The 24,233-nt window shown below is 41.7% G+C and overlaps 1 protein-coding gene across 1 annotated transcript in view; it reads left to right on the top strand.

Moving 5' to 3' along the window:
- The window catches only part of FGF2 (fibroblast growth factor 2), a 76,632-nt gene that overhangs the window by 6,968 nt on the left and 45,431 nt on the right, over positions 1-24,233 (top strand). Inside the window, exon 2 of the mRNA XM_038565228.1 lies at positions 3,866-4,433. Coding sequence (XP_038421156.1) covers positions 3,866-4,433 — 568 coding nt within the window. The remainder of the gene's footprint in view (positions 1-3,865; positions 4,434-24,233) is intronic.

The raw sequence follows: 24,233 nt of genomic DNA, 5'->3' as shown, positions 1-24,233 counted from the left end.
ACTAGCTTATTTCATAGGTAGAAGACGTATACTCATCAGAGTTCTCCAGAGATAAGATCCACGAAGATACACAGATATATGTAGATAGAAATGTTAGCGATATATCAGAGATTTTTATAGAACTTGGCTTATGTAGTCATGATCGCTGAGAAGTTTCATAGTCTGCCATCTGCATGCTGGAAGACTAGAAAATCTGGTGGTTTTAATTCTGAGTCTGAAGGCCTGAGAACCCGGGGAGCCTGAGAACCCAGGGAGAGTAGGTGTGACTCCTACTCTGAGGCTGAAGGCCTGAGAACTAGGGATTTCCATGTTTGAGCGCAGGAGATGGATACCCCAGCTCAAGGAAAAAGAGAAGAATTCATTATTCCTTCAACTTTTGGTTCTATTCAGCCCTCAGTGGATTGGATGATGCCCACAGCATTAGAATGAATTTTCTTTACTTGGTCTACTGATTCAAATGTTAATCTCTTCTGGAAACATTCTCACAGACATACCCCAAAACAATGTTTTACCAGCTCTCTAGGCATACCTAGCCCAGCCAAGTTGACCTGTGAAATTAACCATCACAGAAGGGAACTCAACGTCCTTCATCAGCTATACTTCATTTGTGTGTTATTGGCTAATGTATTAGTTGGCTAGGGCTGCCATAACAAAATGCTACAGACTAGGGGGTTTAAACAACAGAAATTTTATATTCTCTAGTTCTTGAGGCTAGAAGCCCAAAGATTAAGGTCCTGCCTGCAGGCTTGTTTTCTGGTGAGACCTCTTTCCTTGTCTTGCAGACAGCAGCCTTTTGCTATCTTCAGATGGTATTTTCTCTATGTGCATACTCCTGGTTGGTGTTTTGTATGAAGACACCAATCCTATTGGATTAGGACCCTACCATATGACCTCATTTAATCTTAATTATCTCCTTAAAAGGCCCTATCTCCAAATATACTCATATTGGAGGTTAGAGCTTCAATATAGGAATCAGGAAGAAATAGGGACACAATTCGGTCCACGACAGTTAGCTACAGTATGTAAAGCTAAGTTGTAAAGTTGCTCAATGAAAAGTATAGAGATTCCATAGAATCAGATACCTAGATGATGCCTAATTTTCCATTGAAGATTTTTTTTTTAAGATTTATTTATTTATTTATGATAGACAGAGAGAGAGAGGGGCAGAGACACAGGCTCCATGCTGGGAGCCGGACGCGGGACTCGATCCCAGGACTCCAGGATCACGCCCTGGGCCAAAGGCAGGTGCTAAACCGCTGAGCCACCCAGGGATCCTCCCCCATTGAAGATATTTTATAATCTTTTTAATCCTTTCAAAAGTCATTCACATTTTTCCCTACAATTAAAAAAAGTATATGCTATTCTTATGCTTATTTATCTAAATGAATTTTACAATACTCTTGTATAGTTTTGAAAACTGTGCTACAATTTAAACTAGTATGGTTTTAAATTTTTAAAACATGGTGAGAGGAATCTTACATTTGTATTTTACTATGTTTCCATCCAGGAACATCTGGCTTTTTTTTTAACTCTCATTAAATCTTTGTGTTTTTCATCATTTGGATTCTGAACAATTCTTAATTTCAAAGCAATTTATCTTGGAATGGTGAGATAAATTTCTCTTTCCTTTGTAAAAGTTTTTAAATAGTTATCACTGGAACTTAGTGGTTTTTAAAAATAATGAGTTTTGTACCCGTTGTCTTACATTTATTTTTATATTCATCCTTATAGCTGGGTAAATTGAGAATGTAAGTAACTTGACCACTCATAGTTCCAGTAAGAACAAATTGATTGCATCTAAGAATAGTGTGTCTATCTCTGCATGTGTACAAGTGTGTGTTGGGAGGGGGCTGGGTAGGAACTTGAGACAACTATCTTAAGGATGTCTTCTTGGAATTAACACTATTTATCTTGGAAACCTAGATTCCCAGAACTGGATTAACCATTTCCTATGATATCTCCTCTCCTGGATTTGGAAGGACTAGGAAACAAGGGGTTATTGTACATGTAATGAAGTTCCTTGAGATCCACAGTCCATCAGCATACAAATTACTTGACTGCATGTAGCTGTTCCTCAGATTTCTGGATACTACTGTTAAAAAAATGTTTTGATTTAGATTTTATCCCTTTGCTCTTGGAATACTCTGCTTTCTCTGACAGAGTTCAAGGCTTATTCAAATCTACTTTCTTACAAAGTAAGTGGCAATCTGATGAGTGCTATAGTACCAGTAAGCATTCCCTAGGATACCTACAGAGATCATCCGGAAGGGATTATTATTATTATTTTCAGATTTATTTATTTATAATATATATATAGAGAGAGAGACAAAGACACAGGAGAAGGGAGAAGCAGGCGTGAGGCGCGACTCGATCCTGCGACTCCAGGATCGTGCCCTGGGCCAAAGGCAGGCGCTAAACCGTTGAGCCACCCAGGGATCCCTGGAAGGGATTATTTGTTTTAACAGATAAGCAGTGCAGATAAAACCGGTCCATTTTGGAGAGGTCAGAGAACATATACCAGCCCAGAGAAGAGTATGCTTGGTTTTAAAGCTCCAGTCTTCTATTTACCAACATAGAAATGCATGTAGATTTACTCTACATGCATTAAACCTCTCATGGAGACTTAGAGCAGATACTTTTGATGCGCTGATCTTTTGAAACCAAACATCTTTCTAAATAGAGGTATTCTCACATATTCCTAGAGGCTTTCTCTAATCCCATTGTACCCCCAAAACTGAATTACCCCTTGTCTGACATCTTACACCACCACCTCATTTTACTCTTCTAGGGGCATTTTGTGGTGTTCATCCTGCCCATGGATCGCACCTCTGTCCGGAGGTCCTGTGGGATCCAGCACCTCCCACTGAACTTAGGCAAATGCTTTGCATATAGTAGACACTTGAGACTAAGAAACTTTCTGGATGAATATTTGACTAATCCGTAGTACTTGTTCTATTCTACTGAAAATTACCCAAATCCAATTAACTTCAATTTTGTAGTTTGGGATTCTCAGAAAACTACCCTCCCTCCTAGGAACACCTAGCCATTTCGCCAAGGCTAGTGCCAGCTTCGGAGTAAGACAGCAGCACCCTTCCATCACAGAAGGGGTTGAGGCCTCTCCTCGTCTTTCCACGTCGTCTACTTCAAGCCAGGGTGGTAGAAGGAAAACCTTTTACTCCCAGCAATGCGGTCTGCTCCCCTCCTCTGGCCTCTTTCTTTCCTTTTGTTAGTCAAAGATTTCAGCCTCGCCTTCAAGTTTACCGGTGTGCGCCCCACGCAGGCCCCTTCTGGAGATCAGAGGTGTTCAAAACCCACACGGGGCACAGAATCACCCCCCCCCCATTTCCGATTCCTTTACTTCGGGGGGGGGGGAGTGGAAATCGTTTCTTGGCTTTGAATCGCTGACAAGGAAAAAGAAGGGGGGGGGAGAAAGTTGCCTTTAAACGTTTCAAAGTAGAGTCACGGCGGGTGGCACAGCCAAAGCTCCGCAGCGCGGAGACGGACCCCGTGCGCCCCGGCTGGCGCGACCTCGGGGGAATTTCGCGGGGTCGAGTCCCAGAGCCGCGGCGGCCTCCGCGGCCGCCCCCCCGCTCGCCCTCCGCACCTCCCCGCCCCCTGCGCTCGCCCCCCCCACCCCTCCTGTCGCGCGCTTGCGTGCTGCGGCCGCGGCTCCCGACCCAGAGGCCGGCCCCACGGAGCCCGGAGCGAGGAGGGGGCGGCGCGCAGGAAGGGAGGAGAGCGGGGGCGCGGGGGGGCGGGGGGCCTTCGGGGGTGGGGATGTAGAAGATGTGACGCCGCGGCCCGGCCGCTGCCAGACGGCCGACGCGGTGCCCGGGGCTGGCTGCTGGTGCCGGCGCTGCGCTAGGGGAGGCGGCCCTCCCGCGAGCGGCGGCCGCGGACACGCCCGGCCCCGGCCCCGGCCCCGAGCGCAGCTCCCCGAGCCCGAGCGCAGCTCCCCGGCCTCGAGACCGTGCTCAGCTCCCCGGCCCCGGGCGCAGCTCCCCGAGCCCGAGCCCGAGCCCGAGCGCAGCATCCCGGCCCGCGCGCAGCTCCCCAGGGCAGCCGGCGAGGGGAGCGGCCGGGCGGCGCGAGGCTGGGGGCCCGCGGGCGCGGCCGCGCGCTGCCGGGCGGGAGGCTGGGGGGCCGGGGCCGTGGCCGCGCCCCGGACCGGGTCGGGGGCCGGGGCCGGGGGGCGGCGGCGGCTCCTCGCGCGGCTCCGGGGGCGCGGACACCCCGGCAGAGCCCCGGGGGCGCCATGGCAGCCGGGAGCATCACCACGCTGCCCGCCCTGCCGGAGGACGGCGGCAGCGGCGCCTTCCCGCCCGGCCACTTCAAGGACCCCAAGAGGCTGTACTGCAAAAACGGGGGCTTCTTCCTGCGGATCCACCCCGACGGCCGGGTGGACGGGGTCCGGGAGAAGAGCGATCCCCACGGTGAGTGCCGGCCCGCCCTTCCCCGCGCTCCCTGCGGTCCCCCCGCCGCCCCATTCCCGCCGCTTCCTTCCCTTCCCTCCGACCGCAGCGGGACGTGTGGTTCCTTTCCGCGCGGCCCTCGCGGTTTCGGGTTCACCGCTCGCCCCCTCCTCGCCGGAGCTGCGGCGTCGGGTTAGGCGCTTCCCCAGGCTCCGGGCTGTGCCAGGTCCCCGGGTAGACCCGGGCCTCGCCGCCCCCCCCCCCCCCCGCGCGGACCACCTGTTGCCGCGGGGATGCCCAGCGGCGGGGAGGTGGGCGGGGAGGTGAGCGGGGAGGTGGGCGGGCTCGCCCTGCGCGCCCCGGGCCCGGGAGCCCAAGCAGGAGGGACCCAAGCGGAATAAATGCTCTTTATTGGAAAAATACCTTCCCAGAGTCGTGCCCTTAAACTCCGATTTGGTAGGATCCGAGCCAGCTGGCACACTGCTCTCACCCATCTCGTCCCTTTTCTCTTCAGTCCTTTGTCGTGTTTTTAGGGATCGCATTTTCGTAGGGGGGGGGGGCAGGAAAAGGGGAGGGGAGAGGGGAAGGAAAGGGGAGGGAGGGAGGGAGGGAGGGAGGGAGGAGGAGGAGGGAGGGAGGGAGTGAGGGAGGGAGGGAGGGAGGGAGGGACAGAGGAAAGGGAGGGAGGGGGAGGGAAAAGGAAAAGGAGAGTGGGGGGGAAAGGAAGGACGGAGTGAGGCCGGAGGAAGGACGGCGATGACGGACAGAACGGAACGGAAGTGGAGGGATGGGGTCGTGGGAATGAATGGACGTCTGACAGTGTCAGTGCCTTTCACTTCTTTCCTTCCCTTCCTTTTCCTTCCCTTACCTTTTCCCTTCCCTTCCCTTCCCTTCCCTTCCCTTCCCTTCCAAGGAAAAGCTTAAAGCAACATTTAATATTCTTTACAAGATGGAATTTGTGACAAGTTCAAAAGGAAAACTTGCTTTAATGCTTTAATGCTCAGATATCTATGTGATTTCCTCAGAAACCATCGTGGGCTTAGCCAATCTGGAAAGTGCTGTTCAAAGCAGTGTCACACTGGCCGCCTGAATGTATCCTTGGAGATACTGGAGCGCTTCTGCATTGAGGCTGGTGCTCACCATTGATGGAACCCTTCCTGGACAGCCTCTCCTCTCTCCCCCCCCCCTCCCCCTTTTTCCCAATTACCGAAAGCTTTCAGGGCAAAAGATAAGACTTTGAAAAAAAAAAAAAAGATATAGACTTTGTTAATAAAGTGTGACACACTTTTCTTTTAATAGTGACAAGAACTGCAAAAACTTTAATCTTCCACCTGCAGTTATTAGTTTCGGGACCTTGAGCCAGGTTCTTCATTCTTAAAGTGGGGATAATGTCTACCTTGCATCAGGTTTGAGGATCAGATGAGAATTTCTCCCAAGTGCGCAGAGGACTCGGTTTACTACTGTACACTTTTGTGTTCAGTAAAAAACAATCCATTTGTGGTATAGAAGTAACACTAGCCTACAGTCATTGGTTCTCAAACTTGAGGGGTACGTTAGAATCACTTGGGGGGTGGGGGTTATAGCCATTGCCCAACCTTGTCTCCCAGAGTTTCTGATTCCTGAAGGCTGGAGTGAAGCCTGATGATTTGCATTTCTAATAGTTCCCAGGTGATGCTGACCTGGGACAACACTTTGAGACCCAGTGATGTATAGAAAAGAGGAGGAAAGGGGCATGAAATGGACTGATTAACAGCACTGATGGAATTTGAAATGAGGGAAAGAGGATCAGTATATTTTAACTGTCATCCTGTGAGAGAGCGTAAAACATCCGTTTTAAAAGCTGTGTGTCTGGCCTTCCTTAGTGGTTTTTCAGGTGAAGAATCCAATCCTCTGTTTGCCTGACAAAAGACCAGCAGGAGTCCAGAGCTCCACTCCACAGCAGTTACCTCTTTATCAAAAGTTGCTCATGGAATGTCTGTCATTCACACCTGCGGAGCCATAGGTAGAGGCCACCTGAGTTGACCTGAGCTCAAGCAACCTGAGTTGACAAACGAATGGGAAATGTGCTTTTATATTGCTGGAGTATTTATTGATTCCAAAATAGCAACAAGCAAATGATACAGGTCTTTAATTTTTTTTCAGGCATGCCATAATTTTTGGATTTTATTAAGCACCCACATTATCCAGTAAAACTGAAAAGATGCTTGTAACCCAATAAATATGTGTTAGTACTGTTTCTCTATTTTAGTAACTTGAATAGGTTTCACAAACCTAAGTTTTAAACTTGGTGTTTGAAGTTTATTTTGCAGTTGGCTGCTAGGTTAGCACAGCAGATTAGGGCCAGGTGCCTATATGTCCCAAATAGTATTGTTCTTTTCTAGTAGCACAAATGGTCTGTAATTAAAAATAAATAGAGATGCCTGGGTGGCTCAGCGCTTGAGCGACTGTCTTCAGCCCAGGGTGGGATCCTGGGGTTCTGGGATCAAGTCCCAGTGCTCCCTGCATGGAGTCTGCTTCTCTCTCTGCCTGTGTCTCTGCCTCTTTCTCTCTGTGTGTCTCATGAGTAAATAAATAAAATCTTTTAAAAAAAGGAATAATAAAAATAAAAAAGGTATGTTCTATGATTAGAAGACAGAAGAACTCTCCTCCAGATTAGGTTCATGTTGAGACTTCCCCTAGTACTTTCTTTTTTTAGAGACACTTCTTAATTGCTGCATCATTTTTTTTCTTTGAAGCTTTTGATACTCTTTCCTTTAGAGTAAAACTGTACAGGGGCTAGTGTGGGAAGATAATTCTGAATTGCCATAGCACACTACTGCCCTTGTAATAACAGCTGTTGACTTTTTCTTCCTAACTATGAGTTTTTCATAATCTTATTTTAATTCACTGGTTCTCAGAGGGGTGATTTTGCCCCTGCCCTACCACCCCCAACGTTTGGCAATGCCTAGAGACATTTTTGGTTCACATTTGGAAGGGTGCTACTAGTACCTAATAGGTAGAGGCCAGGGATGCTGTTAACCATCCTACAATGCACAGGATACATCCATTATCCCCAGCTAAAAAATTTCTGACCCCCAATGTTAATAGTGCTAAGGTTGAGAATCCTGCCTACTTGATAACTAGCTAAAGACAGCATGTTAAAAGTGAAGAGTAGAATACTTCTCCAGATTTGTGGAAGGTATTGAATTTTTTTTTTTAAATCACCTTTTACCAGGTAATAGACTGACGAGAATAAAAACCTAAATGATGAATTTAGACCACTTCTGTGTAGCCCAACCTGGACATAAGTTTAAATACACTATATTTTCTGACATGTCAAAGATGTACTGATAGTTGACCAAACCAGAGCTAGACTTTCTTTGGATACAAGAAAAAAACATGATTATGGATGTGCTATAACCATATCTTCCCAACCACATCTCCATTACCCAAACAAACAAGACTGACCAGAAAACACCGAGAAAGAAAAGCAAGAGCTCATGGTTGCCACAGTTTCCCACTGAAGTATGGCTCAGATAGCCAGACTTATTTGAAAAGTTGAAAATTGCTGATCTTGTTCCTCAAACTGTTTTGTCCAGTTGACCTGAAAATCTTTGAGAGATTTATTAACATTTTCTGTCCAGACGTCTTGTAAAATGCAAATACCTTTGAAAAGAAGAGTTCAGTCAGTATCGGATTTTAACATTTCATGCATTTTAACATTTCATGAGAGTTAAATTGTGAGCTGATGCCACAGCTGACCAGGACCGGAATTTAGGGACGGCTGGTAGAAATGTGGGGTGCTGATTAGGAATGGGGGGTGTGGTGCAGGTGCAGAAGGGGAGACGGGGCGGGGGGGCAGACCAGAAATGAAAGGGGAGGGAGAAGGTGACTGAACATCAGTTTTCCATCTTCTTTTTTTTTTTTTATTATTATTTATTTATTTATGATAGTCACAGAGAGAGAGAGAAAGAGAGAGAGAGAGGCAGAGACATAGGCAGAGGGAGAAGCAGGCTCCATGCACCGGAAGCCCGACGTGGGATTCGATCCCGGGTCTCCAGGATCACGCCCTGGGCCAAAGGCAGGCGCTAAACTGCTGCGCCACCCAGGGATCCCAGTTTTCCATCTTCGAAGCGTGGATGAAGGTCACCTTGGCCTCACGCCTGGGTATTCTCCTATAGTGTTTTTGCTTGAAAGGGCTGGTTTTCCTGCACGATCCCCCTAGTCCTAGAGTGACTTTTATTTGACATGAGAGTTTTGATGAAAGCAAGATGTGATAGAGCACCTGTTTCTCCAGCGTGTGTGCTGCTCAGCCAGCTTCCCTTTGGTGTCTTGGATATTTTGATTGTCCCCTTCACATGTCCATGGATTGTGTAACGTGAAGTATATACTCTGAAGTCATGACCCGTATAAAAACTTCAGAAAAGAGAACATTTTATCCCAAGTAGCACGTACAACACGTGATAGAGTGTAGTAAGTGCAATGTACGCTGGCTGCTTATGTATGTTTTAGCATTAAATTTGTTCCAGATGCTCTTAGGAGAAAATGGAGGTGGTTAGCGGTGTTGCTTCTACCCTTGGGCTTCTCCTAGGAGGTGACCGCCTGTTTGCCATACTTCTCTGCTTCTAGGCTCTAGAGGATACAGACTTGGAGAGGCAAGAGGGACCTGCCCACTCCTGTGTGGGGCAGGGATGGGATCCAGGCCCGCCTGACACCCCTGCCCTTTGCCACGGCACGTATCCCATGTAATTCCGGTCATAAAAACAAGGGCTTGTGAAATTCAGAGGCATCAGACCTTTTAGTTCCCTGGTCTTGTTTTATAGAAGAGAGTGTTGAGGTTCAGCACAACTGATCACCTGAGTTTATCTGCTGATTTCCTCTGGGCTCATCTCTAGCCAGCTTCTTGCCCACCAGGTCCCCTGCACCCCCCCCCCCCCCACACACACACTCTTCCATTCAGTAGCAGAGAGCACCCTCTGGGGCACCCTTCTATGGGCTGCTTCCGTAGTGTTGGTGAGGCCAGCCCCCTGTGGAGTAGAGCCCTCTTACTAGTTCATGGGTGGCCTCTAGTTGTGTTCCTGGGGTATTGGAGAAAGTCACCTTTCATTCTCTTCCTTCCTGGCACTATTGATGCTGTGTTCTCTCCTCTCTCTTCTTTGGGTAATATCTGGCAAGTGGATCCCCCTAATTTGCCTTAATAAACACAGTGTTTATTTACAGTACTGCTATTTATGTGCAGTAAACAAATGAAGTAAGAATCTAATAGCTCACTTAATCATGGAAATCATGTAATTGGTACAGCAATGAAAGAACAATTTATGAGTCATAGATATTACCACACCTTAGAAGCCTTTTAAGAAGTTTCATGCCAAGTGACTTCAGCCTAGAAAAGGCAATATCCCCTTGTGACACACCCTGAGGGCTCTCCTTGTGTTTATAAAATGGCCATTGTGTAATTAGACTTTGACAATGGTGTAACGTTGGCGTTCTAAGTATTCCCACTTAGATTTATGATACTATTTTAAATGCATGGCCATGATTTTTAAATTTAATTTAAAAATAATAATATTACAGATGTAATAAAACACAAACCATTCTTTATATATTATAAAATTGACTTCATTCATCTACGCAGTGATTCTCAGAAATCCCCATCTGCGATGCTGAAAAAGGTAATTTTTAGGTCTCACATCATTAGAACTGTTATTTTTAAACCACAAGATGCCTGTACAACAGGATAATAACTACACATGTGCCATAGCCTTTGCTTGTTTTTCCAAATTCCAGTGTTTGTTGATTTTCCAAAAGCCCTGCTTGGGCCCCTTTGTCCTGTAGCACACATCTGTTAGAAGGCTGGCCTGGGGTAAGAGTCTAAGACGTGAACTGGAGCAAGGCAAATCGCATTCAAGGCAAAAACCTTAACCCTATGATTGTATTCTATCTAAGCAAATATATTTTGTTCTGTTGCTTTTGAGCTAGTCATTTGAAATCTGATATCTGGTCTTGTACTGCCTGCTGTCAATGTTCAATAAATATTTACTGCTTGATTGTTTGCAAAATCATTTGGAATATTGTGACATTAGGAAATCATGCAGTTATAGAAACATGATTTTCAGTGTTTCCTTGTTGTATCCATTGTTGGATTTGCTATTGTGTTCTCTTTTGCTATCAAACTCCTTCTGGAAGCTGGGTTATTTATAGCCCCAGAAATTTAGGCAAGGACTCAAAGTGGTGACTCCCAGGGAACCTCACCCCTTGAGCCATATACTGGTTCTTAGAAACCAGACTAGTCCCATTCTAAATTCCTGCAGGATATTTTTAGTTTGAAGAAATTTGGAGGACCTGGAGGCAACAGCCAATATTTGGTGTTTAATTTATGTCTCATCCCAGCTGTCCTCTGTCACTCTTTCTATGCCAGGTGACTTTTAAATCGACCAGTGTATCCTTAATGCTTTCTTATTCATTTACAGAAATCTGTAGTGGATGTGTGTTTATATTTTCAAAGGGCTACTTACTTCTCCATATTAACTTACTTTCTAAATGGAATTATTCTGTAAAATTCTGGAGTGGAAGGTTTCCCGATTTTTAAGGTATTCTGGAGATAAAAGAAAACGAGGAAGTTCAAGTATAATTGAACTGTTGAAAGGAATTTTCCTGTTTAATTTATTATTTATTTAATTATTTAAATTAAGCTATACATTAATTTGACATTGAAATTTATAATTAATAACCAAAATGAGTCAATGAAGAAGTGTTTGGGTTGTTTTTTTTTTTTTTCTCCCTAAGGGAGATTTGTACAGACTAGTAATGATCTGGCTAGATTCTCTGAGTACATTGTTCTCTGTTCATAATTGAGGTACTTGAGAAGGTGCTGGGACCTTATGGGTGGGGACCATGAACTCTCCATATAAATAAGCATCATAAACAGCTTAGGACCTTTAACTTCAGGAAGTGCTTACTAAATGTCAGCTGCTGATGAAAACATTTTGTGTGGACCACCTACCCTGTGTAATAAGTATTCATGGGCCAAATACTGTAGAAAGCTTAGTTGAGGTGTGTTGCTTTCTTGGCATAGTAATGCATACATTTAAACACTTGGCCAATCTTTTAATGAAGATGATTATATGTAAGAAAGTCATATTTGAAAAATATCTGGAAATCTTAGAGGCTGGCTATTAGCAATTCATAGAATAGGCCATATAGAAAATTGAATCATTTTTAAGGATTAATAGTTTAAACTTGTTAGGAATTCTGTTTTCCTTAAAAAGCATTTTGGATTTTTATCATATACTATGTGGTATAAAATTCCTTAGGTCTCCTGTACATTGTTCATTCTTTTGTGGCCAATATCCTGGAATCCTGTGAGCTCTTCTAGTTCATCTCCTTTTCACTTTTTAACTCTGGATCCTGCCCCTCAGAATTCTACTTAAATCATTCTGGGCCCCAGCAGTTTTTCACTTCAGTCGTGTGGCCTTATCCAATTTGTCACCCTCCTTGACACTTGACACCCTACAATTTGACAACTTGATATTATTTTCTGTCTCTAACTTCTTGAGACTTCTTTGGCTTCTGTTATACCACATCAACCTGATATTCTCAATCATCCAGCTTCTGGTTTTGCCTCTTTTTTGGTCTTTTGATTTCATATCCCCCAAGGCTCTGTTTTTGGCCCTCTACTCTTCTTTCTGTGTGCTCATATTTCTTTAGCAGATCACTTAGAGTCTCCATCTAAGTCCCTGATTTCCCATTTCTGTGTTAGGACTGTGTTTCCCTCTGCTTGAAGGACAGCTAAACTGCCTAAGTCTCAACTCAAAATGCATGAAGAACTTAACATCTTTTTCTCAAACTTGCATCCCTTTCTGCCAACTTTTTGTTTGTAGTGAAATTATTCTTCTAGTCTTCAAAGCTAGACACCTCAGAGTCCTCCCTGCCTTAGTGATATTTCTTTGCCCTTTTGATTTCCCCCGCCCTTTACTTACCGGAGGACTAGACCAGACCCTACCTGACTTCCCTTTTCAAATGTCATCTACTGGCTCAATCTTATTTCCCTGCTGTTACCATCCATATTCCCCTGATGCTGCCAGTGCTCTTGCTTAGTTGTAGCCTCTCATCTGACTGTCACTGTTGCAGTGATTGGCTTTCCTCATGTGAGCCTAGTTTTTGGAAATCCTTTTCCTTATCAATTTCTCTTACACACACTCTTTCCATTCCCACCTATCTCTTTTTTTTTTTTTTTTTTTTTAATATGATAGGCACACAGTGAGAGAGAGAGAGAGAGAGAGAGGCAGAGACACAGGCAGAGGGAGAAGCAGGCTCCATGCACCGGGAGCCCGACGTGGGATTCGATCCCGGGTCTCCAGGATCGCGCCCTGGGCCAAAGGCAGGCACCAAACCGCTGCGCCACCCAGGGATCCCCCCACCTATCTCTTTAAAAATCTCCTAAGAGCTAGCTTGCCAGTCTTCTCCTTTGTGAAACGTTCCCTACCTTTCCAGGGAGTTCATTGTTTTTATTTCTGTTTTCCCTGTGGTGCTTGGTACTTGTTCTCCTATAGAACCTAATGATTGGGACACCTGGGTGGCTCAGCGGTTGAGTGTCTGCCTTTGGCTCAGGGTGTGATCCTGGAGTCCTGGGATCAAGTCCCACATCGGGGAGCCGGCTTCTCCCTCTGCCTGTGTCTCTCCTTCTCTCTCTGTATCTCTCATGAATAAATAAATAAAATCTAAAAAAAAAAAAAAAAAAAAAGAACCTAATGATTTGTCATACATTGTTGATGCATTTCTCTCCTGCAGCGGGAATGAGCTCCTTGCCGGCAAGGACTGGGACAGATATTTTGTATCTGACCTCATGCACAGTGGCCACTCAAAAGAGTGTTTTCTAAGTTCTACATGTAGCCGACAAATTCGCCGAGTCTTCTCACTTCTGTTCTGACCTTCTCACATCTTCCTCTTCACTTCAATCCAGCTGTTTCCTTGAGCTGGAAAGTCCTCTCAGTCCTTTTACTTTATCCTAGTCGAAATTACACTTCAGACCATATTTCTTTCACACCATCCTGGACCATCTTTCCTTTCACATGTGCTTCTAATAGTTTGATGTGTTTTAATTTCATGTCCCCTAATATTATTGGAAATTCCTATTTGGGAAGGATTTAAAAAAAAATTCAAACATTACCTAGTAATCTCTTACTCTCTTTTCTTCTCTGAGGGTCTGAGCCAGAGTTGACTCATCCCAGATCCTCTTAGCTCCAATTGCTGAATGAATGACCAGGCTGAAGCCTATGAAGAAGGTCAATCAACATTTGCCAAATGAGCTAGAACTTTAAGTAAATAAGCATAAATACTTCACTATGAGGCATGTAAAGTGGACAAATTGAATGCAGCATCACTGTACCTCTTTCTACAGACACCTTTCACATTATTCAAAGGAAGTTATAAAGGTAAAACATATCATTTGTTAGGATCACTTTTTATTGTGGAAGTTTTCAGGTATTGAATAACATCAATATTTCTAGTCAATTCCAGAACTAGTTCTAATCCTCTAATAATTAAGGAATACAGATCTGAGAATTCACACTTGAATCAGACACTTTATCCTTAAACCTCTCTCTCTCAAATCTAAAACTAGTGAATCATCTTATAAATTAGGATTAAGAACTATCTGGTACCATTGTTAGTATCTTTTTTGGCTGTGAGGGAATGGCACAAATAATTTAATCCTAATATTCAGATATATGGGCCAGAATTCATTACAACAATCTTAAAATTCTTAAAAGGATAGAAATTGTATGACAAAGTGAGTCATAGTCTTTGTGATGTGATGTCTGTAAGGGAGGGTGGGAGAAATTGCTGAATGACCAGTCTTATTCTACTCCTTTCTAAGCTGAATCATTTTGCAAATAGAAAACAATTCATAGCTTTCTCAGTGGTCATTCCAGAGATAGAAAATGGAAGAAAGTTAAAAAAAAAAAAAGAAAGAAAGAAAATGGAAGAAAGTAACAGAAATAATACCTCCGTTTAAAAAATTACTTTTTGAAATGTATCCTTTGATGAACAGTCTTTATCTTGAATTAGAAACAAAATTAATTTATTTACTGCTTCATAACACCTAACACCTTCAGTCTCCCCTCCACCCCCTCTTATCTATTAATTTTTAAGCCTAAATTTTTTTTTAATTCTCCTGTGTAATTTGACCTTTCTCTTTATAGCTTTTTCTAGTATATGTGTGTTCAGAGAGGGGAGGTGTCATTTACCTCCTGGCTCAATGGCTACTTGAATTGGATGGGGACTCAAGGAAAGAAAGTCTCTCTCTCTTTTTTTTAAAGATTTTATTTATTTATTCATGAGAGACACACACACAGAGAGAGAGAGGCAGAGACACAGGCAGAGAGAGGGAGAAGCAGGCTCCATGCAGAAAGCCCGACATGGGACTCAATCCCAGGTCTCCAGGATCACGACCCAGACTGAAGGCGGCGCTAAACCGCTGAGCCACCCGGGCTGCCCAAAGAAAGTCTCTTTAATCTTGGAAATTATGATTCTGGGTTGACATAACCTTGCATTTTGCCTTGTTGGCCCTCTTTTGTTACTTTTCTTCTTATTAGAAACAGAAGTTAGGAGAGCTTTTCTCAGAGTCCAATTTAGTGTTTAATCTTTAAATGTAAGATAAATTAACCTTATTTCCTTATCTTCTTTGAGGGTAAAGCATTTGTCCAGAAAATTATGTAAAAAAAGAAATAATCTCTTTTGAGTGTGTTTCTAAGTTTTAGAAGTTCTTCTTACATGCTTATATTTTTAAATTACTCTAATCTCAATAATATAGTACTAGGAGGGGATCCCTGGGTGGCGCAGCAGTTTAGCGCCTGCCTTTGGCCCAGGGCGCGATCCTGGAGACCCGGGATCGAATCCCACGTCGGGCTCCCGGTGCATGGAGCCTGCTTCTCCCTCTGCCTGTGTCTCTGCCTCTCTCTCTCTCTCTCTCTCTGTGTGACTATCATAAATAAATAAAAATTAAAAAAAAAAACTTTAAAAAACATTTAGTACTAGGAATATAATGCAAGTAAAATTGGGAAGACCGTCTTGTTAACTGGGTTCATTAATAGAGATAGTATATGTAAAGAAGGTATATACAACAAGTGTTGGATTAAAAAACAGTGAATTATAGCATCTCTCTAGGCTGTTACATTGTGGGAAAAGTGAGGCACAGATTATTTTGTAGAGAGGATTTTAAAGCCATGAAATATTCAGGGATCTGTCTAACCTTGGCCACATGCCTAGGGTGATTGCCATAGCGATAAGCAAAATCTCTGTACTGGGCAGTAGAGTAAGAGCCAGTTGTTTGGCCTTCACCTCTAGAATTCTAGGACCTTGGTGTTTACGGAGTATTTTTTTAATGAACGAATGAAATTCTTGAGAATATGCTCTATGTCAGCTTTACAAATAACATGTTTAATCTAGATTACAAACTTAAAAAGCACAAGTATCATTAACCTCATTTGTAGATAAGAATAGTTTTTGCTATTGCCTTTTCAAAACATGTTCTCTTTGTGACGAGTAATGAATTATGCTTTCTAGACTTCTTGGTGTTTAGAATACAGATTTATGATCAGAATTCCAGATAGACAATGTAGCAGAAAGTTAAACAGAAATAGCGATTTCAAAAAAGAATTTGAACTCTTCTCAGAAGCTTTGCCAGGTCCAGCAAAGTTAGGGTCTGGGCCATCTTTTCTCCCACCATGTTATTGCATTATTTTTGTTTAGAAAATATTAGTCATCGAATATAAAACAATTCCTTAAAATTTAGGCGTTGTTTTCTGAAGAACTCAAAGATTTTTAAATGGCATGTAAATAAACTAGGACATAATTAAAGGTAAATACTGTATAAGAATGGAATGAACCTTGAAGGCAGGATCTGGAAGATTAAAATGCAGGATAAGCTGGGGTGTACAGAAAGTACAAAGCAAATAATTGAAAGGGTGTTTTAAAAGCTAAGTCCTTTCAAGGAAATTCAAGATAGGCCACTATTTAAGAACATGTGGTATAAGACTAAAAACCAATCCCTTAAAAGCAGATGTAGTTTGACCTATTTTATTTTTAATCTTCCATTGCATTTTAAACTTCTTTTAATCTGGTCCATCAGTAATATTTTGGTGTCTGCTACGTGAGGAAATAAAGACCAAGATAGAAAAAGACATATCAAGAAAACACTTAACCAGACACATCCAGAGATGTGTCTAAAATTGAGCAGCTCTTTCCTTGAAGTCATTTGCTCCCCTTTTTTGACTCCCCAATATTTTTCAACAGGTTTACCATCTTTCTTGCCAGCCAGGCCCACCTCTTGGAGAAATGTCTACTCTTCATCTTCCTTAAGGGTCACATCCTTTTCTCCAGCCGTGTGCATTTCAGTTATGCGATGTCTTCTGCACTCACGCTGGTCTTTGCACTCTTGCCACTGCTGCTGTGATCTGTCCCTGACTCTTGCAACTGTCTTCTAACTCATCCCATCTGTGTATGAGTTTGCTGGGCTGCTGTAACAAAATACCACGGACTGAGTGGCTCAAACAACAGAAATCTATTTTCTCATAGTTCTGGAGGCTACAAGTCCAAGATCAAGGTGTCTGCTGGTTTGATGTCTTTTGAGGCTTCTCCTTGGTTAGTGGATGGTTGCCTTCTTGCTGCCTCTTCACTTGATCATCCCTCTGTGCAGGCACAAAGTTCTACTTGTGAAAGACACCGGTCTGATTGGGTTAGGGCCCTCTATAATGGCCTCATTTTAACTTAATCACCTCTCTAAAAACCTGGTTCCAAATACTGTCATTTTCTGAGGCAGTGGAAGTTAGGGCATAAGCATATGAATTTAGGGTGTGAGATATAATTCAGACAGAGTAATCCTTCTGAAGACCAGCTCTCATCATGTTATTCCTCTCCTCACTAAAACATATGGACTGGAAGGTGTCCAACCTCTGGTATGCACATTGCTTACAGATGTGGGCACTGTTGAAAATCTGTAAGAATCATAGAGAAGAGGAAATTTACCAGCAGATGAGTAGTTGTCATATCAAAAAGCGGAATAAGATGTTTTCCAGAAACTAGAGACAGGTAGTACGTTTAATGTAGGTCCTTGTTAAAAAAAAATTCCAAGAGGATTGAGAATACTAAGAAAACACAATAAGTAGTATATAGGGTAATATAATAGAAGAAGAGTAACATGTGGGCTCGTGGGTGGCTCAGTTGGTTAAGTGTCTGCCTTCAGCTCAGATCATAATCCCGGAATCCTGGGACTGAGTCCTGCATCAGGCTCCCTGCTCAGCAAAGACTCTGCTCACCCTGCCCCTCATCCTACTCATTTTCTTTCTCTCTCCCAAATAGATAAATCAATAAATAAAATCCTTTTTTTTTTTTTATGATAGTTAGAGAGAGAGAGAGAGGCAGAGACATAGGTCAGAGGGAGAAGCAGGCTCCATGCACCGGGACCCCGATGTGGGATTTGATCCTGGGTCCCCAGGATCGTGCCCTGGGCCAAAGGCAGGCGCCAAACCTCTGCGCCACCCAGGGATCCCCAATAATAAAATCTTTAAAAAAATAATAGTAACATGCATAGGCTTAATATGTTGATTTCAATGGAGTATCTGACCAATATTTTTCAGATTTTATAATATTTATACTGTTTTTAAAGTTTTTATTATAATTTCAGTTAACATACATTGTTATAGTAGTTTCAGGTGTGTATACCTGATATATCAGTATAGTGATTCAACCCTTCTGTACATCTCAACAAGTGCTGTCCTTAATCTTCATCATCAATTTCACCCATCCCCCATGCCTCCCCTCTGGTAACCATCAGTTCTCTACAGTTAGTCTGTTTCTTGATTTGTCTCTTTCTCTCTTTTTTTCCCTTTGCTTGTTTGTTTTATTTCTTAAATTCCACATATGAATGAAATCATATGGTATTTGTCTGACTCATTTTGTTTAGCATTATAGTCTAACTCCATCCATGTTGTCAGAAACAGCAAGATTTCATTTTTTTTTTTTACGGCCAAATAATATTCCAAAGTTCCAATTCCATATTATTTATATTCCAATTATACACACACACACACCCCTCACATTTTCTTTATCCATAAACTGATGAACACTTGGGTTGCTTCCGTGTCTTGGCTAATGTAGATAATGCTGCTGTAAACCAAAGGGTGCATGTATCCCTTTGAATTAGTGTTTTTGTATTCCCAGTAGTGGAATTAGTGGATTATGTGGTAATTCTGTTTTTAACTTTTAGAGGAACCTCCATACTACTACACCAGTTTGTGTTCCCACCAACAGTGTACAAGGGTTTCCTTTTTTCCACATCCATGTCAACTCCTGTTGTTTCTTGTATTTTTAAATTTTAGCCATTCTGACAGGTATGAGGTGATATCTCATTGTGGTTTTGATTTGCATTTCCCTGGTGATAAGCGATGATGAAAATCTTTTCATGTATATCTTCTCTATTCCATAAATTGCCTTTTACTTTTGTTTATTGTTTCCTTTGTTGTGCAGAAGCTTTTTATTTTGATATAGTCCCAATAGTTTATTTTTTATTTTGTGTCCTTTGCCGTGGGAGATGTATCTAGAAAGGAGTTGCAATAGCTGATGTCAAAGAAGTTACTGCCTATATTTTCTTCAGGCCTCACATTTAGGTCTTTCATCCATTTTGAATTTATTTTTGTGTATGGTGTAAGGAAGTAGTCCAGTTTCATTCTTTGCATGTTGCCATCCAGTTTTCCCAATACCATTTGTTGAAGAGATGGTCCTTTTTTCCATTGGATATTCTTTCCTGCTTTGTTAAAGATTAATTGACCATATAACTGTGGGTTCATTTCTAGGTTTTCTATTGATATATGTGTCTGTTTTTGTGCCAGTACTGTAATGTTTTGATTACTACAGTGTTGTCATATAACTTGAAATTCAGAATTGTGATGCATCCAATTGCTTTTCTTTTTCAAGATTGCTTTGGGTATTCGGGGTCTTTTGTGGTTCCATTAAAATTTTAGGATTGTTTGTTCTGGTTCTGTGAAAAATGCTGTTGGTATTTTTGATGTGGATTGCATTAAATGTATAGGTTATTTTGGATAGTATGGGCATTTTAATATTCTTCCAATTCATGAGTGTGTATTGTCTTTCCATGTCTTTGTGTCATCTTCAATTTCTTTCATCAGTCTTTTTTTTTTTTTTTTTTAAGTTTTCAGAGTACTGTTTTTTAACTTCTTTGGTTTGGTTTCTTCCTAGATATCTTATTATTTTGGATGCAATTGTAAATGGGATTGTTTTCTTAATTTTTCTTTCTGCTGCTTCATTATTGGTGTATAGAAATGCAACAGATTTCTTTTTTTTTTTTAAGATTTTATTTATTTATTCACAAGAGACACAGAGACAGAGGCAGAGACAGAGGCAGAAGGAGAAGCAGGCTCCATGCAGGGAGCCTGATGCGGGACTTGATCTCTAGACCCCGGGATCACGCCCTGAACCAAAGGCAGATGCTCAACCTGCTGAGCCACCCAGGTGTCCCGCAACAGATTTCTGTACATTGATTTTGCATCCTGCAACTTTACTGAATTTGTTTATCAGTTTTGGCAGTTTTTTGGTGGTGTCTTTAGGATTTTCTGTATATAGTATCACATCAGCCAATAGTGGATGTTTTACTTCTTCCTTAAGGATTTGGATGCCTTCTATTTCTTTTTGTTGTCTGACTGCTGTGGCTAGGGCTTCCATTACTGTGTTCAATAAATGTGGTGAGAGTGGACAACCCTGTTTTATTCTGACATTAAAGGAAAAACTTTAGGTTTTTTCTAGTTTTCCCCCCATTGATGATGATGTTATCTGTTTTCATATGTGGCCTTTATTATGTTGAGGTATGTTCCCTCTAACCCTACTTTGTTGAGAATTTTCCTCATGAATGGATGTTGTACTTTGTCAAAGGCTTTTTCTAGGTCTATGTAAATGATCATATAGTTCTTTTCTTTTATTGATATGATGTATCACATTGATTAATTTGCAAATATTGAGCCACACTTGTAACCCAGGAATAAATCCTGCTTCATCATGGGGAATGGTTTTTTTAATGTGTGGTTGAATTTGGTTTGCTAGTATTTTCTTGAGAATTTTTGCATCTGTGTTCATCAGGGATTTTGGCCTGTAGTTCTCTTTTTTAGTGGCGTCTCTATCTGGTTTTGGTATCAGGGTAATCCTGGCCTGATAAAATGAATTTGAAAGTTTTCCTTTTCTATTTTTTGGAATAGTTTTAGAAGAATAGGTATTAATTCTTCTTTGAATGTTTGGTAGGATTCACCTGTAAAGCCATCTGTTCCTGGACTTTTGTTTGTTGGGAATTGTTTGTTTGTTTGTTTGTTTCTGACTCATTTTCTTTGCTGGTTATCGATCTGTTCAAATTTTCTATTCCTGTTTAAGTTCCGGTAGTTTATATGTTTATAGGGCTTTATCTATCTTTTGGTTGTACAATTTATTGGTATATAGTTTTTCATAATATTCTCTTATGATTTAATTTCTATGGTGTTTGTTATTTCTCTTCTCTCATTTGTGATTTTTAAAAAAAATTTGGGTCCGTTTCTTTTTTTCATGGTAAGTCTGTCTAGAGGCTTATCACTTTTATTGATTTTTCTCAAAAAACCAGCTCCCTGGTTCACTGGTTCATTCATCTGTTATGGTTTTTTGTTTTGTTTTGTTTTGTTTTGTTTTAGTTTCTATAGTATTTATTTCTGCTCTGATCTTTATTATTTCCTTCCTTCTACTGGTTTTACATTTTGTTGTTCTTTTTCTAGCTCCTTTTGCTGTAAGATTAGGTTTTCTTTTTGAGATTTTTCTTGCTTCTTGAGGTAGGCCTATATTGCTATGAACTTGCCTTTTAGGACTGCCTTTGCTGCATCATAGGAGTTTCGGACTGTTGTGTTTTCATTTTCATTTGTTTCCATGTACTGTTATGTCTCTTCTATTTCCTAGCTAGGAAGCATGTTATTCCTAATAGTATGTTATTTAACCTCCATGTATATGTGGTCTTTCCAGAGTTTTTCTTGTGGTTGAGTTCTTGTTTCATAGTTGTTGTGATTAGAAAATATGCATGGTATGAATTCAATCTTCTTGAATTTGTTGAGGCTTGTTTTATGGGCTAATATGTGATCAGTTCCAGAGAATGTTCCATGTACACTTGAAAAGAATAGATTTCGTATTCTGCTGTTTAAGAATGGAATGTTCTAAATATATATGTTAAATTCATCTGGTTCAGGATATTCAAAGCAGTTGTTTCCTTGATTTTCTGTCTAGATGATCTATGTATTGATATAAATGGGGTGTTAAAGTCCTCCACTGTTATTGTATTATTATCAATTAGATCCGTTTTGTTTGTATTTAACTGTTTTATGTGTTTGGGTGCTTCTATGTTGGGTGCATAAATATTTACAATTGTATTTTGTTGGATTATCTTCTTTATTATTATATAGTGTCGTCTTTGTCTCTTATCATAGTCTGTTTTTTTTTTTTTAAGATTTATTTATTTATTCATGGTAGACACATAGAGAGAGAGGCGGAGACACAGGCAGAGGGAGAAGCAGGCTCCATGCAGGGAGCCCGATGAGGGACTCGATCCCAGGACTCCAGGATCGCACCCTGGGCCAAAGGCAGGCGCTAAACCGCTGAGCCACCCAGGGATCTCGTCACAGTCTGTTTTAAAGTGTACTTTGTTCAGTATAAGTATTGCTACTCTGACTTTCTTTTGACATCCATTTGTGTGATAGATGTATCTTCACTCCCTCACTTTCAGTCTGCAAGTATCCTTAGGGCTCAAGTAAGTCTTTTGTAGGCAGCATATAAATGGGTATTTTTTTAATCCATTCTGTCATGTTATGTCTTTTGATTGGATTATTTAGCCCACTTATATCCAAAGCAGTTATTGATAGATGTGTAATTATTGTCATTTTATTATTTGTTTTATGGTTGTTCCTGAAATCTTTTATCTAATCCTTTCTTGTCTTTCTCCCATGGTTTGCTGATTTTCTTTAGTGACACAATCGGAATTCTTTCTCTTTTTCCTTTGCACATTTATTAGTGTTTTTTGTTATATGGCTACCATTAGGTTTGTATAAAACTTTTGCATATAGCAGTCTACATTAAGTTGATGGTCATTTAAGTTTGAACCCATTCTTTACATCTCTCCTCCCCATATTTTAGGTACATGCTATTATATTTTATATCCTTTTATGAGTTTCTTGACTTTTTTTTTTTTTTTTTTTTTTACAGAAATACTCAGTTTTTTTTACTGCTTTTGTGTTTTCTACCTTATATTGTCACTTTTGGTTTGGCTTTTGCACTCAAAGGCTCCCCTTAGTATTAATTGAAGGGTTGGTTTAGTGATCATGAACTCCTCTAGTAATTGTTTGTCTGGGAAACTCTTTATCTTTCCTTGTGTTATGAATGATAGCCTTGCTGGGTTGAGTATTCTTAACTGCAGATTTTCCCCATTCATGCTATTCCCTTCTAGCTTGCCCAGTTTCTCTCAAAAAAACCTCCTGTCAGCCTTATGAGTTTTCCCTTATAAGTTACTGTTGTCTTTTGTCTTGCTGCTTTTAAATTTTTTTCTTTATGATTATAGTTTGACAATTTAATTACAGCATGTCTTGGTGGGGGCCTGCTTTTGTTGATTTGGTGGGAGTTCTTTGTGCCTCCTGGATTGGGATATCTGTTTCCTTTCCCAGATTAGAGAATTTTTCAGCTATTATTTCTTCAGATAAATTCTCTGCCTCATTTTCTCTCTCTTCTTCTTCTGGGACTCCTATAATTGCAAATGTTACTATGTTTGATAGAGGCACTGAGTTTTCTAGGTCTATTTTCATTCTGCAAAATTCTTTTCTCTGTCTTTTGTTCAGTTTGATTATTTGCTATTACTCTCTCTTGTAGGTTATTAATTTGTTGCTCTACTTCTTCCAGCTTGCTGTTCACTCCATCAAACATGTTTCTCATTTCATTTTTGTGCTGTTTATCTCTGCTATGTTACTCCTTATTTCTGTGCTATGGGTCTTACTCATGTCTTCCACCCTTTTGTCAAGTCTAGTGAGTGTCCTTATGATCATTCCTTTAAATTCTCTATTAGGCATGTGACATATCTTTTTCACTTAGGTCTCTGGCCATGGCCTTGTCTTGTTTGGTTTGCGATGAATTTCTCTGACTTCTCTGACTTATTTTGTCTAAGTCTGCATGTTTATTTGTGTTAGGAGATGTAGCTAACTTTTCTGTCCTTGAGGGCAGTGTCCTTATGAAGAAGAGGTCCTGTAGTGCCCTACTGTGTGGTGTCCCCTACTCCCCAGGGCTTGGTACTTCCAGGAGTGTCTCTAATGTGTGCCATGTATGCTCTGCAGTTTTGTCCTGGCCTCTTCATCTTCAGGCTAGTCATCTGTAGAGGTTCTCAATGTGTGTTGTGGGCAGCATTTGGTTCCTGGCCTGAAGATGGTGCATTGTAACTACGTGTGCCTGGTGTATTTGTGAAATGAGACCTGTTACCACCACTGCTGAACTGAGGCTCTATAAAACTCCCCTGTCAGGAGCCATGGTGTGGGCAGGGGTTTGGGCTGGGGAAAGGGTCCCGGTGTGCTGGGCCTGAGGCAAGTGTGACAGGGAGGGGCGGTTCCACTGGGGCAGGGTGTAAGCAAGGCAAGCAGGGCTTGGTGTAAGCAAGTTAGGTAGCCAGTGTCTGAGCTGTGCTCATTCCTGCAGGTGACTGGGGAGAAGGTGGGGAATGGTGCATACCAGTTCCTATGTTTCTGGAGATGCCTTTCCATGAGCTGCCTCTCTGGGACATGCTTTGGGATC

The sequence above is a fragment of the Canis lupus genome, chromosome 19, assembly GCF_011100685.1.
Source record: "Canis lupus familiaris isolate Mischka breed German Shepherd chromosome 19, alternate assembly UU_Cfam_GSD_1.0, whole genome shotgun sequence".
Classification (NCBI taxonomy): domain Eukaryota; kingdom Metazoa; phylum Chordata; class Mammalia; order Carnivora; family Canidae; genus Canis; species Canis lupus.
Note: the sequence above shows the minus strand (reverse complement) of the source record. Positions and strands in the feature narration are given on the sequence as shown.